General features: G+C 54.3%; 1 protein-coding gene across 4 annotated transcripts in view; it reads left to right on the plus strand.

Annotated features, from left to right (window-relative positions):
- The window catches only part of Zfpm1 (zinc finger protein, FOG family member 1), a 58,159-nt gene that overhangs the window by 16,977 nt on the left and 27,140 nt on the right, over nucleotides 1-14,042 (plus strand). For all 4 annotated transcript variants that reach the window (XM_085681836.2, XM_085681835.2, XM_085681834.2 and 1 more), the window contains exons 2-3: nucleotides 6,145-6,267; nucleotides 9,272-9,421. In XM_085681836.2, coding sequence (XP_085537962.2) covers nucleotides 6,159-6,267; nucleotides 9,272-9,421 — 259 coding nt within the window. In that variant the 5' untranslated portion in view covers nucleotides 6,145-6,158. The remainder of the gene's footprint in view (nucleotides 1-6,144; nucleotides 6,268-9,271; nucleotides 9,422-14,042) is intronic.

The following is a 14,042-nucleotide window of genomic DNA, read 5'->3' on the forward strand; positions in this document are numbered from 1 at the left end:
ATGCTGAGGTCTGTCTGGACCCGTGTTTACTAGATTATGGGCCTTGACTCTCCATCAGACCCCCTACTTGGTGCCTCTGTAAGACCGCCCAGGGACTAAGGAAGGTATATATCACCTACCAGGATGTCCTGAGCTCCAAGTCTATGCCAGTTGGGGTTAGGCCCTCCTGCTCCTCACAGCCAGGCACAGCAGCGGTCAGCAGGTCAGCCACCTGAGACCTCAACAGGGTAGAGAGAATCAGGCAAGACACAGATGGTCATAGGGCTCAGACCTCTCAGAAAGAGATGTGAGCTCTCCGTCCCAGGGTCTGTGGGAGTGCCCTCTGTGATACACTAGGTAAGAAGGTTGCCTGTCCATCCCATGTCTATTCAATCATATGCCACCCATGCAGTGAACAGTGTCTGTGTCCAGGTTGTAGGTCCAAAATGCGGTGTGCTCTGGCCACAGCCCCAGCTTGACTGTGATCACCGGGAACTCCAGGGAGCAGGCATCCTTCTCTTGCTGGAGCAGGTTGTACACTCAAGTGAACAAGCCATACTATCTGGCCAACTCTTTTGTGAGCAGCCTAGTTGTGGGCTGTGCCCCCTCTGGGCTCTGTATGACGGTGTCCTCCACCGTTGTACTGTCTCTTCAGCACCTCCCCAGGGGCATCCTGAGTTGAGGCTGAGGTCAAGGTTGAGACAGACACTGAGGTTCAAGTGGCCCTTCACCCTTCCCAGGCATGCTGAGCACCTGCAGGTCTCTGACCTTGTAGTGTGCAACCTGATAAACGGTGGTGCCAAGGAGACGGACCACCCCACCGGAGGACTCTGAAGGGGAGTCCTTGAATAGACTGAAGAGGGCCATAGGGAGCCCAGCAGCCATGCAAGGACAGGTCTGAGCACTAGTGACAGATGCCCTACCTGGAAAGCATGTTAGGTGGGCACATGCTGAGGGGCTTGGACCTTCCCACACTGGCAAGACAGCTTTGGGCCACGTCCAAGTAGTATGGCTGGAGGTGAAGGGGACTCTTCTGTGAGAACCCTGCCCCACTGCATTGTACGTAATACAGCCTGAGGTGATCCTGAGGACTTGAGGCGATGGGGTCAGAGTCATCTCCGAGGTTCCTCAACTTGCCCTGCCAGTACTTTTTGACCGGGCATCACCAAGCCATTAGAACTGAAAGTGAAGTCAAGTCTGTCTGAGGAGAAAGCTGCAGCTCTGGGTGCCACGTGCCTCGGTTTCCATCTCCCTGCATTGGCTGGATCAGAATCCCTGCTTAGATGGGGCCTGGACTCCATCTCGTCCTGCTAACTAGGACCCACTGTCATAGGTCACGGTGCCTGCTAGGTAAGAAGGCTTTAGACCTTAGACTGTCTGGCCATCGTCCTCCCCTGGGCTGAATCCTGTGATGCTAAACTCCCTAGATTTGGCCCCTCAGGGAGGACAGGGCTATCTTGCCGCCTGTCTGTCCCCGCCATGGCCCTAGCTGCCCGCTGCCCAGTGGTGGGAAAGTCTGTATCTGTTGCTATTTTCTCTCTGCTATCAGGGCCTTATCTGGCAGCTGGGTCCTGCTGGAGGCCAGGGTCTCCTTCCTGGCAGTGCCAAGCCATTCCAGTAAAGTAAGGAGGCTAGGGTTCTCCCAGCCAAGGTAGGGGGCTTCCTGTTCCTTCTGATGGCCCTCCCCAGCCCTGAAAGGAACAGCATAGTCACCATAGGCCAGGCCATGCTCCCAGCCATGATCCCATATGGCTGTGTGGACTCCATCCTCCTTAAGAGATTGCCCTCATTTTCCATGAGGGAATGGTCCTACGTTGCTGGTGTATGCTGCTCCTCTACCTCACTACACCAGGGCAGCGAGCCTCATCTCTTGCCAGTCCTTGCCACCTCCTCCAGGAATCCACCCCACAACAACTCTCCCTCCTGCCATGTACATTGGCACCTTTGGTCACTGCCTTGTCTCCAGCTCCTGGTCCTGAATCTGGCACACCAAGGGCATGGGAAAGGTTTGGTGAGTGAATCAGTGCGTGTGTAAGTAGACGAAGCAATGGGATGAGGGATGAGACTGCATGTTCTCGGGGGCGGGTACCTGAGATCAGTCTCTGAGCTCTCTTGTCCAAGGATGGGCAGGCAGCTGGTCCAGATCATCTTGGGTCCGTTTATAGGAAGGGAGGAAAGAATCTCCAGGTGGTCTTAAATAAAGGACCCCGTGCCAGGCCGGCTCCAGTGGGCCTTGGTCCGCTGGTTCCTGTTGGATTTGGAAAGGTGGGTGCTGCCCTAGTTCTTACAGTGGTTTCTATCCCCATGTGGTGGTCTGCAGGGGTCTCACCCGTGACCAGCATCCTACCTGGACCAAAGACAACCCTCCTTGCTGCCTAGGAGACACAGACTGTGGAATATTGTCCCTCTTCAGAACCTGCAGTGACCACCACCCTTCCGTGCAGCTCTTCAGAGCTGGGAGAGGGCCTGAAAGGGAGTGGGCATCAGCCTGCCACACAGAGCCTGCCTCCATAATTCAGTTTTAAAGCATGAAAAAGGGAGTTGATGAAATTCCGCTATCAGCTCTGAGCCAATATGCAAAATATCTCACCCCCAATCAAATAGCTATTATGTTTTCATTCCCAAGCGGGGTCCGGCTTAATGAGCAGGAGACGGATGGGCGCTTGGGCATCTGCTCCTTGTGATAACCAAGGGGCTCGGGGCACTGTGGGGGCTGCTCCCAGCGCTGTCCTGACTGTGGGTGACCACCATGGTGGCCTGTGGATGCCACTGGGCAGTAGCCAGGCAACAGGGCAATATCAGCCTAACTATGGGTAACGGGAGGTGTGGTTCGAGACAGTGCTCAGGAGGCAGCCTGTCTGCTCAGGTCCTAGTGTTGTCCAAGTTCCTTTCCTCTATGCACCATCCCCTTGCCTTTTCCTTGAGGACCATGGGCAAGCTGCTCTGCCTTAGTTGGGTGGACCACAGTTTACCCATCCATAAAATGGGTGCAAAAGGGAGGTGTTTGGCACCTTATGGAAATGAAATTTAGATAGGACTGGCCTTAGGTTCCCCATTCTACACCCTCACTGTTCTTTGCCCTCATTCCCATGCCACCCAGTCTGGCTTATATTACATATTCTGTATGACCTCTACATAACAAGATCTAGCTCAGCATGAACCCTCTTTGCCTTAGTTTCCCCGTCTGAGGCAGGACTGGGAGATGACCTCACTGGGCTATGTATGTGAGAGAGGTTAAGAAAGGACATTTGTGAAGTGCTGAGCCAAGGCCCCTTGTGCACGGTTGTACTTAATAACCCCTTTCCCCTGCTGGGCCCTTGGTGGCAGTCACCAGTGACAGCTGGTGTTTGTAAAGCACTGGTCCCCAGCACCCTCAGCTGCACTCTGATGGTGCCAGCGAGCTGTCCTGGGAGGCTGCAGCTGTGAGAGTTTCCGTTCAGAGCTGAGGAGACAGAGAGGTAGCGTGGCTTGCCCAAGGTCACAGAGCAAGGTCACAGTTTTATCTGCCGCTCTGCCTGGTTGGGGACAGTGAGGGTCCCCAGAAGGACCCTAGCATAGGACATCCTGGAGAGGAACAGTGTCCAGGCATGGTTCACAGATACCCCTGACATATAGGGTCAACGTCCCCTGCTTTTCTATTCTCCGTAGCCCTGCGGGTCTAGGTGTACCCGAGGGCCCAGTGCCAACTTAGGCTCCGCTGAAGTCAACGGAGGGCTCAGAAAGCCGGAGCAGCTCTGGGCAGAAGTGCCGCATCCCATCTGTGGGCTTTCTCTGTTTGTCGTGGTGATTCTCTCCTGCATTATCATAGCCATTTTAATTGTTCTGGAAATGGATTAACAACGTCAGAATAAGCTGCTTGTCAGCCTGGCTTCTTTCTCCACGCTCATCCACGAGGCTTTGTGAGGAGCATTTTGCCTTTGTTCTTGTAAATTGAGGAACATCCCAGCTCTAGGCGCCTGGGTGCCGGAGGTCTACCTGGGTGGGCACCAGATTGGGCTCCATGACATTACTGGGGAAGGTTGTTTCCGCTTGTGCCCCCTCCTTGGCCCAGCTCAGTGCCAATCCCAGAGTTGCTGAGAGCAGGCTTTCATCCCATTGCTAGAGCAGGCAACTGAGACTCCAGGTGCCTTTCAGCCCCTGGAGAGGCATAGAGGCTCCTCCAGAGAGATGGGTGCATGGACCTAGGCAGGGCAGTCTCCAGTGTCCTGGGGGTGGCTCCACTCAGGGTGGATCTCCACCATAGCCCTGTCTTCCAACCCTAGTTCAAGGTCATACGGGTCAAGGCAGGCATGCGTCTAACACAAAGCCCTGGGTTAGATCCCCACACTGCATATACCAGGTGTGATGGTGCATGCCTCTAATCCCAGCACTCAGGAGGTAGAAGCAGGAGCCTCTACCGCATAGTGAAGTGATTTTTAACCTTCCTAATGCTATGACCCTTTAACACAGTTCTTCATGTTGTGGTGACCACCAACCATGAAACTATTTCGCTGCTACTTCATAACTGTAATTTTGCTACTGCAATGAATCATATTGTAAATATCTGTGTTTTTTAATGATCTTAGGCGCGCCCCCCAAGTTGAGAACTGCTGAGATAGTAAGTTCAAGGCCAACATGGAATACATGAGACCCTGTCCGAAAGACAAAACAAAACCAAAGATGGCCCATGAATGCCTCCTGTCCCCTCTACTCTAGGGTATCCTTGGGCCCTCTGACATATGGTTTAGGGGTTTATTTTCTCCAGTGTCTCAGGCTTCACTGCTCTGAGACTCAAGGCCCCTTCAATGCCAGTGGGTGTACGCAAGACACAGGCTCTTCCCCTCCTCAGTGACCACAAAATGACAGGACAGTGTCTCCTGCAAGCTGTGGCTTAGGAGAATAAGCCAGGAACCAGGCTGAGCAAGGGTTTCAGTTGGGCCTCTCAGTTCTATTCCCATCGCTGATACCCTGGGGTGACCTCAGAGGTTGCGTCACCCCTGACCTGTGCTTGGTGTCTTCTGGGAGTCATTGTGGAACCATGGGAGCTTATTCCAGTCTTCCATCTCCCACTGCATGGTGAATGCCCCCCAACTGGTCTGGAGGAAGGGGAGCAAAGAGGCCACCGTGAAGGATACCTGTGTCCTGACCCAGTCCACCAGTGGTGCATCTGCGATGTTTTTGCCCAGTGTAGTGAGCACAAGAACTCACTGTTGGGGAGCTCTGGACCAAACCCCAAGTGTGGGGTGGTTTGACATATGGGGCCTGAGAGTCTTCCTGTAGGAGATCGTAAGCAAACAGTAGAATGTCTGCTGTGTGAGCCCGCGAGTCTGTGTGTGAGCCCGAGAGTCTGTGTGTGAGCCTGTGAATCTCTGTATGAGCCCATGAGTCTGTATGTGAATCTGTGTGTGAGCCTGTGAGTCTCTGTGTGAGCCCATGCGTCTCTTTGTGAGCCCGTGAGTCTGTGTGCAAGCCTATGTGTGACCTTGTGAATCTGTGTGTGAGCCTGTGAGTCTGTATGCGAGCCTGTATGTGACCCTGTGAATCTGTGTGTGAGCCCATGAGTCTGTGTGTGAGCCTGTGAATCTGTGTGTGAGCCCATGAGTCTGTGTGTGAGCCCGTGTGTGACCCTGTGAATCTGTGTGTGAGCTGTGAGTCTCTGTGTGAACCCTAGAGTCTGTGTGTGAGCCCGAGAGTCTGTGTGTGACCCCGTGAATCTGTGTGTGAACCTCTGAGTCTGTGTATGAGCCCGTGAGTCTGTGTGTAATCCCGTGAGTCTCCATGTGAGCCTGTGAGACAGGAAGACCTAAAGCATCCATCTGAGCCCGCAAAGGACCCCATGTTGGTTTCTATTGGGAGTGTATGGTTGGGAGGGGCTGAGACACTTGTCTTGGCAAGCGGGTATCCATTACCTGAGAACAGACAGACAACATGAAGGACAAGAATAGGAAAAGCACCAAGTGACACCAAAGCTTAGGAATTGTTGCAGGGTCGGGGGTAAACACAGGGTGAAGCTAGCATACTAGATTCCAGGAGACTTACACAGCCTCTGCCTCGGTGAGGGGTTGGCCCTGTCCTCGTCCTGCCCACTCTGCCCAGGCACCAAAACTGAGCCTCTTTGGCCATTAGGAAACCAGGGTAGCCTTATCCAGAAGCACCTCATGATTTCCCTGCGACTCATGTCCACAGGTTCCCTCAGAGATATGGAGGCCGGAGAAGAAACCCAGGCCATGGACATCAGCCCCATGGAGCAGGAGGCCGCATCCCCTGAGGCCCCAGCCATAGAGGATCCCCCGAGCCCACCCAGAGAAGGTGAGTGTGCAGATCAACACCCTGCCTAGAGTTCATGGGGAGACAGAGGGCCTCAGCAGGCAGCTAATGCCTAGTGTCCTCCAGCTGCTGCCCTAGGACCTGGTGAGAGCCAGGGGAGAGGGGTATCAGCTGTGTGTGATTTGGAGGTCCAGCCTCAGGCTAAGGTGACTGAGGCCTGGGTGGGGAATATCCAGTCCAAGGCTAGACCTCAGGAAAGTCACAGCCTCTCCCAGCGTATTTACCACTGTGAAATGGTGTCCACGGGTGTGCAGGGCTGGGACTTGGGCTCCACACACAGCATCAAGCTGCACCCAGGAAGAACTGCGAGGCTCTCCAGAGGCAAAGAACACACTGTATCTGCTGAACTGAAGGACCAAGGCCCAGAGAGGCTAAGAAGCTTGTCTGGGCTCACAGCCCACACTCTGGCCAGGATCCGACCTAGGTCTGGGTTTAGACTCATCCCACTGTCACGCTGCCCCCTTTTCTTACCCACGTGACCTCCTTGAACTCAACTGGGCCTCCTGGTTGCAGTTGTCCAGGTCAGTGCATTCCTGAAGCTGGAGTCGGGCCGTGGAAGGAAACCCCGCAGACACCCACACTACCCAAACCCTAGGAGGCCAGTTCAGGCCAGGTGCGGGATATAGGGCAGTGAGACTTCAGATGCCCCCTGAATCCAGGGAAGAGGGTCTTCACAGAGGCAGAGTCCTTGAGAGATCAGCATTTTGCTTGTGTTTTGGAGGCCACTGAGTTCTGGAGAGATGGTAGAGAGGAACCTGAGTGAGGGATGATGCCTGCATCCTGACTCAGTGTGCTGGGCTCTACCTGGCTGTGACTCTAAAGCCCTGACATGTCTGTCTGCAGCTCTGAGCTTCAGGATCACTTCACTCCATACCCATGAGCCTTTGTTCTACCTGCTGCCCCAAGCTGCAGGGGCACACCATTCCATATCTGCTATTTTTTGCAGAGTCTGAATCAGCCCCTTTTAGCCTCTTCCCACCACCACCCCAGTGCCAGAGATTAAACCCAGAGCTTCAAGCATGCTAAGCAAGCACTGTATCATCGAGCCATACCCCATCTTGCCCACCAGCCTCTGATTGGACAATGTAGCCATTGGGCTACTTGGGAGGATTGTTAACTGGTGACATGACCAGAAGCGAAGGAGAGACCGGTGGTAACCTGAAGCAGAGATCCCCAAGGAACCACCTGTGCCATATGCAAAGAGGGCTGGTACTCCGGCCGTGGTCCCAGCAAGTGTATGGGGGGACACGGGGGACAGAGCAGATGGCACAGGATGGACAACGGGGGTGGGAGGACAACAAAGAGGACAAAAGACCTGGGGAAACGGCTCAGTCAATTACGTGCTTGCCCACAGGCTTGAGGACTGAGCCTCAGCATCTCTAAAATGTAGGTGTGGTGATGCAAGCTTCTAATGTCAACACTGCGAAGGTGAACGCGGGTGTGTCCCTGGGGTTCACTAGCCAGGCAGCCACATTGGTTGAGTCCTAGGCCAATGGCAGACAATGTCTCAAAAAACAAGGGAGAGAGCTAAAGACCTCCAAGGATGTTCTTTGACCACCACCCATACACGCGCACACACATGTGCAAACACACACACACATGCACGCACACACACACGTGGTGATGAGGGATGGACGGTAGAGCAGAACAAGGAGGACGAGGAAGAGGAAGGAGGAGGACTCTGATGACAGGACCACAGGGATGACAGACAGGTAATGACAGAGGGGACAGAGGGAACAATCAGAGAGAACTCCAGGAGTCTGGATGGAGAACAAATTCCAGACAGATCTTCATCCCTGGGGGCTCCTCACTGTGCACCCTACCAGTGTATCGGAGTCCCTGACTGAATGGCTGCAGGCCAAGGACTCTCCTACATCCCTCCTTTGTTCCAGGCCCAGCACCAGCCTGAGGCTCTGGCCCATCCTTGGCAGCAGCCCTGGGGGTCAAGCCCTGACTCCATCACTCTCGGCTCTCCAAGGACACCTGCCCCAGGAATGAGGTGGCAGGTGCCAGGCCAGTCTCCAGTCAGGAGCTTATTCATGGTTACTGTTTTCTTTGCTTTTGCCGGCATACAGTACTGAGGGGTGAAGCTATCCATGGCCGTAGACCACCTCTGAGCCTCCGTTTTTACGGGGTGACCTCCAGAAGAGCAGGTGCCATGCTCGTAAGGCTGCTGCCTTATCTCCTCCACCATCAGTGCTACCATCAGGAGCTGCACTAAGGCAGCTGTGGCCGAGCTACCAAAGGGCAAGTGGTTGGCGGCTACTGGACTTTGACCCACGGCTTCCCGGGGAGCTGGTCTTTATCTGATTGGGGAGCTGGGGCTGCTGAGAGGGTAGGCGGGTGGGGCCGGGAAGGATCTGGGACAAACAGCCAGGCCTGCACCTGGCACCGGCGGCCGTGATAACGAAGTGATGGGCGCGATAACGGCGCAAGAGCATATCTGACGTTCAGGCGGGTCCAGTGCGGCTCCTCGCAGTGGCTGGAGCTCAGATGCCAGCCACTTTGATTTATAGCCAAAAATAATAGGACTTTTATACCACGGGATTGATTTATTTGATGTTAATCACAGCCCTTATCGTGGTATTAATAATCTGCTGTTCCCATGACGTCACCCAGGGGGCTTTACAGGAGCGCATCGATCGGGGGCCACACTGGTTATCTGGCCCGCCAGGAAGGCAAACATGCCCTTTGGGCTGGAATCGGGTGCGGGGCTGGTGGAGGGGCCCAGCTGTTGCAGAGACCAGTGAGCCAGAGGCCCACAAACCTAGGCGCCCTGGGTGGGCACTGGGCTCTGACAGACAGCAGCGAAGGGATAATTATTCCTGCTGTAATCAGCAGGGACTGGGGGCTTTACAAGGCCAAGAGGAAACCTGCTGTGTTAGATAAGACAGGAGGACAGGTAACTGTGTGCCCCCTGGCCTCAGTTTCCCTCCTGGTCCTAGGCTATCCCAGCAAGATCGTGACAGTGTTTTTCTCTCTACAGATGTGAGTCCACCCACAGTGCCAGCACCCCCTGAGTCCCCAGAAGGTCCTGAAGATATGGGGATGCAGGAGTTGGAGATGAGGCCCCAGGATAAAGAGAAAGAGGAAAAGGAAGAAGAGGCATCCATGGCCAGTCCCTGGAGTGGGCCAGGTAACCACGCTGACTAGCCCAGTACAACATTGCTATGACCCCAGGGCAGCCTTGTTACAGCCTTCTGGACCAAGTGGGAACTAGGCTTTCTTGGATTCTTGGAGACCAGTGGTATCTAGGTCTGTGCCGTTGGCCCAAGCAGTGTGGTCTGAATTGTCTCCAGAGTACCCACACCCAGAGCTCGTGATGTAGACAGAAGCATTTGGAAGGTTTGGCAATGAGGACTGAGGAACAGGTCTCTGGAGGGGTATCTAGAGGTTGTGGCTGGAGCTGCCAGTCTGGGATCTTCCCAGCAGCAGATGGTTGGGATGCTAAGCTGGCTAGTGCCCAGGTGGGCTCAGGCTTGTGAGAGAAGAATACCTGCTCTTCCTGGGGGCTGCAGCCCATCTGAGGTTCCTAGTTACCATCTGCCCCATAGGCAGTCAGGCCTGTGCCTTTGCACATCTTCGGGCAGTGAGTGTGACTGATCACATACTAAGCTAGAATTGGCAGCTGCATCTCAGGTCTCACAGGTCCCAGAATGTGGCAATCATGGTACCCTTGCTTCTGGTAAACAGATACCATGGCCCAGGAGCACAGTGGGGGGCATCATGATTACCAGGGCTCTTACTGAGTGAGGGCTGAGAGCCTCACTGTGCAGGGTAAGTGGTGTGTGTATCAATGAGGGAGGAGTCTGGGGACTGAGCATGTGGGTGGGCAACACGTGTGTGCACAGTTACTGAGTCTCAGCTGTGTGTAAGCATCTCGGTATGATCACAATCAGATTCCTATCCATGGATAGAAGGCATGGCAAGGGATTGCTGAGGGATCCGAGACGGCTTTGCCAGGGCAGAGACCCTGTTCCTCCCCCTGGGGAACTTGGGATCCAAATTGGAAAGCGACAGACTTTTAACTGGACTCTTAACAGAGCGGTGACTCGGGGGGGGGGGGGGTCTTAAGGCATTAGAAGAGTGCAGGAGTCAATTGGTGATGTCCACCACAGTGCGAGGGAAGAGGAGTGCCAGGTGTGTGGGGGTACCCGACGGAATAACAGCCTGAGGCCAGATAGAGAGGGGGTGAGCCCAGAAGGCCACAGCCAGAATGGGGAACCCGCACCCTGTGTGGAAATTGAATCCATTCACAGAATATCCCATGACTAACTGTCCTGGCGCACCCTCCTCAGACATCCCTTAGTACATTGATGCTTAGCACACTTCTCAGGGCTCTAGATGACCTGGCAGAAATGGATGGCAAAGATGACCATTCCTCCTGGGGTGCTTGGTGGGAGTTGGGTACTGACCCAGGGTCCTATCTCAGTTGAGGCCAGTGTCCCCAGATCACAGTTCCATGATGGGAGTAATTGTACTTGATCACATGGGTGCCAGGGCTTTTTCCACTCACATGCCTGAAGCCATTGAACTGAGCAAAGCCTTGTATTCAGGCTGCCCAGATTCTAGCCAGCCCTAGGCTGACTTAGTTTCTCCTGCTAGAAGGGAGTCCGTAAGTACTGACTCAGCATCAGAAGCGTGTCCCTGTGTGTCCCTGTTCCATATCCACAAGCATAATGTAGACAATGCCTGCTGGGGGTGGCAGGGATCATGTGTGTCTATGGACTTCAGTGACCACTAAGTAGGTAGAAGGCATAGAAGGTCCTTACTCAGCCCCGTGGGGCCAGCACAGTGTCATACCGCCTCAGTGCATGGTCAGAGAGGACAGTGCACATCACTGACTGGGAACTGTGTCCTGCTACCGAGGCCCAGATGCCAGGTCATCCACATCAGTGTTGAGCATTACCCACCATTCTCATCCACACAAGTGTTATTACTTCATATTTTAGATGGAGAAGCAAGGCCTTTGTAGTTTGCAGCCTGCCCTGCCCCCTGTGAAGGCTGTGCTCCATGGACTGTGGTTTGGGGTCAGGGAGCACCCCAGCTTCCCGAGTTATTTGCATCCTCAGGGGCCAGGCGGTACCCTATCGGCTCCCACAGATAGGAATTTCTGTGCAGTGGGCAGCGATGGGGTTGATAAGTGGCCGCTGGCCAACCGCCGTGGTAGCCATTGCCTATCAGCTCCCACACAGGCCATCCTTATCATCCACTGGGGAAGCTGCTGGAGAGGCCCAGGGGCTCTTATCTCCAGGGCCGCCCAAGCCTGTGATGGGTTGTGGGGTTAAGGCTTGAAGGCAGTGCCCAGTCTGGTGACAGATCAAGTGGCCACTTTTGCCTTGTTGGTTGCCTTTGACTCTTTCTGACCTCTGACCTGTAGTCACCCCAAACCCCGAACCCACCCAGCCTGTTCCAGGGAACCTGCCTGAGAGGCATCTTCCCCTATTCCTCTTTGGAGAGAAGATATAGAGCTGGCTTGGACTCCACATCTTCCTCTGGCTCTGTCTGGCTCAGAGAAGTGCCTGGACCCGAACCCATTCCCATCTGCTCTGCCTGAAGTAAGGTGGTCACTGGACCCACGACAGAGCTGACAGTCCAGGGCTGGGATCTCCAGAGGGATCTGCCCATACTGGGTACCATCTGATGTTGCAGCCCAGACATGTAAATATCAGGGGCCACCTATCAGATTCCTCTCTAGATGAGACAGGATTTAAACAGGCCCCAGAAAGTGGCTGTCCCGGAGCCTGGTCTTATTGCTTCTCCATAACTGGTGTACATACATGAGACAGCTCATCTCCTATGGCCCAGGCCTAGAGCAGATGAAGGGAAGTCCTCCGGGAGGAGCTGAAAATGGCTTAGCGATCAAAGTGTTTGCCACATAAGCATGGGGACTGGTGTTTCACATAAATACAAGTGGATATAGCCCACTCGTTGTTCCGGTCAGACAGAGGATCCCCAGGGCAAGCTAACAGTATTGGCCATTAGTGACCTCTATCTGCTTGAGAGACCCTGCCTCAGTGAATATGGTGGGAAAGTGATCAAGGATGACTCCCAGCATCAACCTTGGATCTGCACACACACACACACACACACACACACACACACACACACACACAGAGAGAGAGAGAGAGAGAGAGAGAGAGAGAGAGACATACACACACACAGGAGAAATAGAAAAAAAAAAGACCCCCAAGAAACCCCCATGTGGCCTCCTGGTTTCCATGCTGCCAATGACACCCGGGAACAGTCACTTGACTGCTGCAGACCCAAGTATAATTTTATTTCCTCGAGAGCTTTATAAGCACTGGAGTGCAGCCCCAGCATTGTGCAAATCATTATCCCTATCATGATTTCCTATCCTCTCCTGGTTCAGTCACTGTGCCTAGCTCCCTCCTGCCCTGCAGCGCCCCACAGTCTGGGTAGTGCACAGCGATGCTTTGGTCCATTGTCAGGAGTTCTGTGTCTTGCCCTGGCCACTCAGTTCTTCACGAGCCCAGCTCTGCTGAGTGTCTCTGGGTGGGCTGCCAACCTCCGGACCTCAGTTTCCTATTCTGTACAATGGCGTTGGGGAGAGTCATTGTGCCCCCCCAGCTTGTCACCTACTAGGCAGTGTGGTTTCCCACCCATGGGGTGCAGGCAGGTCAGAAACCCCTCCAGCAGCTGGTTTTGCATTACCTGTGCACCTGAGCAACACAATGGGCAATGATGTCGTGTTGCAGATCTGATGGCCACACACTGCCCAGAGTCCGGCTTTGCACTGACCCCACAGTGTGGTCTCAGCACCCTCTTCTGGGCAGTGGGGATGGTGTAGTCGTGTGTAGAGTATAAAACCCAAGGAAAGTGCCTTCAGAGCACATGAGACAGAAGTGTAAGTGCACACAACAGGGAAGCGCTGCTCTCAGTGCTCAGAACAAACCAGATGATGCTGTGTAGAATGAGAGCGACCTAGATGGTCCTTCTAAAGCACGCTATGTCTTGCTGTCTGAGGGGTTTGTAGATGTCGGAGAGGGGAGCTTACAAGAAAAGAATGGCCATGCAAAGGCCCGGAGAGCTTGGGGCTTTGGCAGTCCATGAGCCAAGGGAGAGTGGAGTCAGAGGGGCTGCAGCCAGGGCCCTGTGGATTTGGGCCTGAGCCCAGCAGGTGAGGGGAAAACAGGGAGGATTGGAGCAGGAGGGCTTGCATACCCCTGAGGCATAGCAGGGACACAGCCTGGGTCTCATGGGGCCACAGGTCACACTGTGGACCCAGAGCTCTGGGAAGTTGTGTACAGGGCTCAGGATACCCTTGCTGAGACCCAACCCTGGCTTCCTGTGGTCCTCAGCTGAGTTCTAACGGGGAAGAAGGACAAAAAGTGAGAGTCATCTTCAAGACGACCTTGATTGCAGGAGTGATGGCTGTTTCAAATCCAGCTATGCAGATGGCTTGAAAGTAGATCTCTGACCTTGCATAGCTGCCTTACTGTGAAATGTGGGGATCTGTCCCCAGTGCCTGGCGCCCCTCAGTGCCACACTCTTCCTGTCACCTTCCCTTCAGTTCAGGAGGACTTGGCTTTCAGATATGCCCGCCCTGTCAGGATGCACGTCCCATCCAGCACTGCCAGCCCCCACCCCCCATGGCCCATCTGGAATAGTCTTAAGCAAGTGGCAGAAGAGCAGAAATAAACAGACTCGGAGACTGCTGTCAGTCAGGTAGCATGGTGTGAGGTCTTCTTCCTCAGGAATCCTCCAGGGCTGGCCTCAGCAAAGGAATCAATAGC

This window comes from Myodes glareolus, chromosome 22 (genome assembly GCF_982192425.1).
Source record: "Myodes glareolus chromosome 22, mMyoGla1.1, whole genome shotgun sequence".
Lineage (NCBI taxonomy): Eukaryota > Metazoa > Chordata > Mammalia > Rodentia > Cricetidae > Myodes > Myodes glareolus.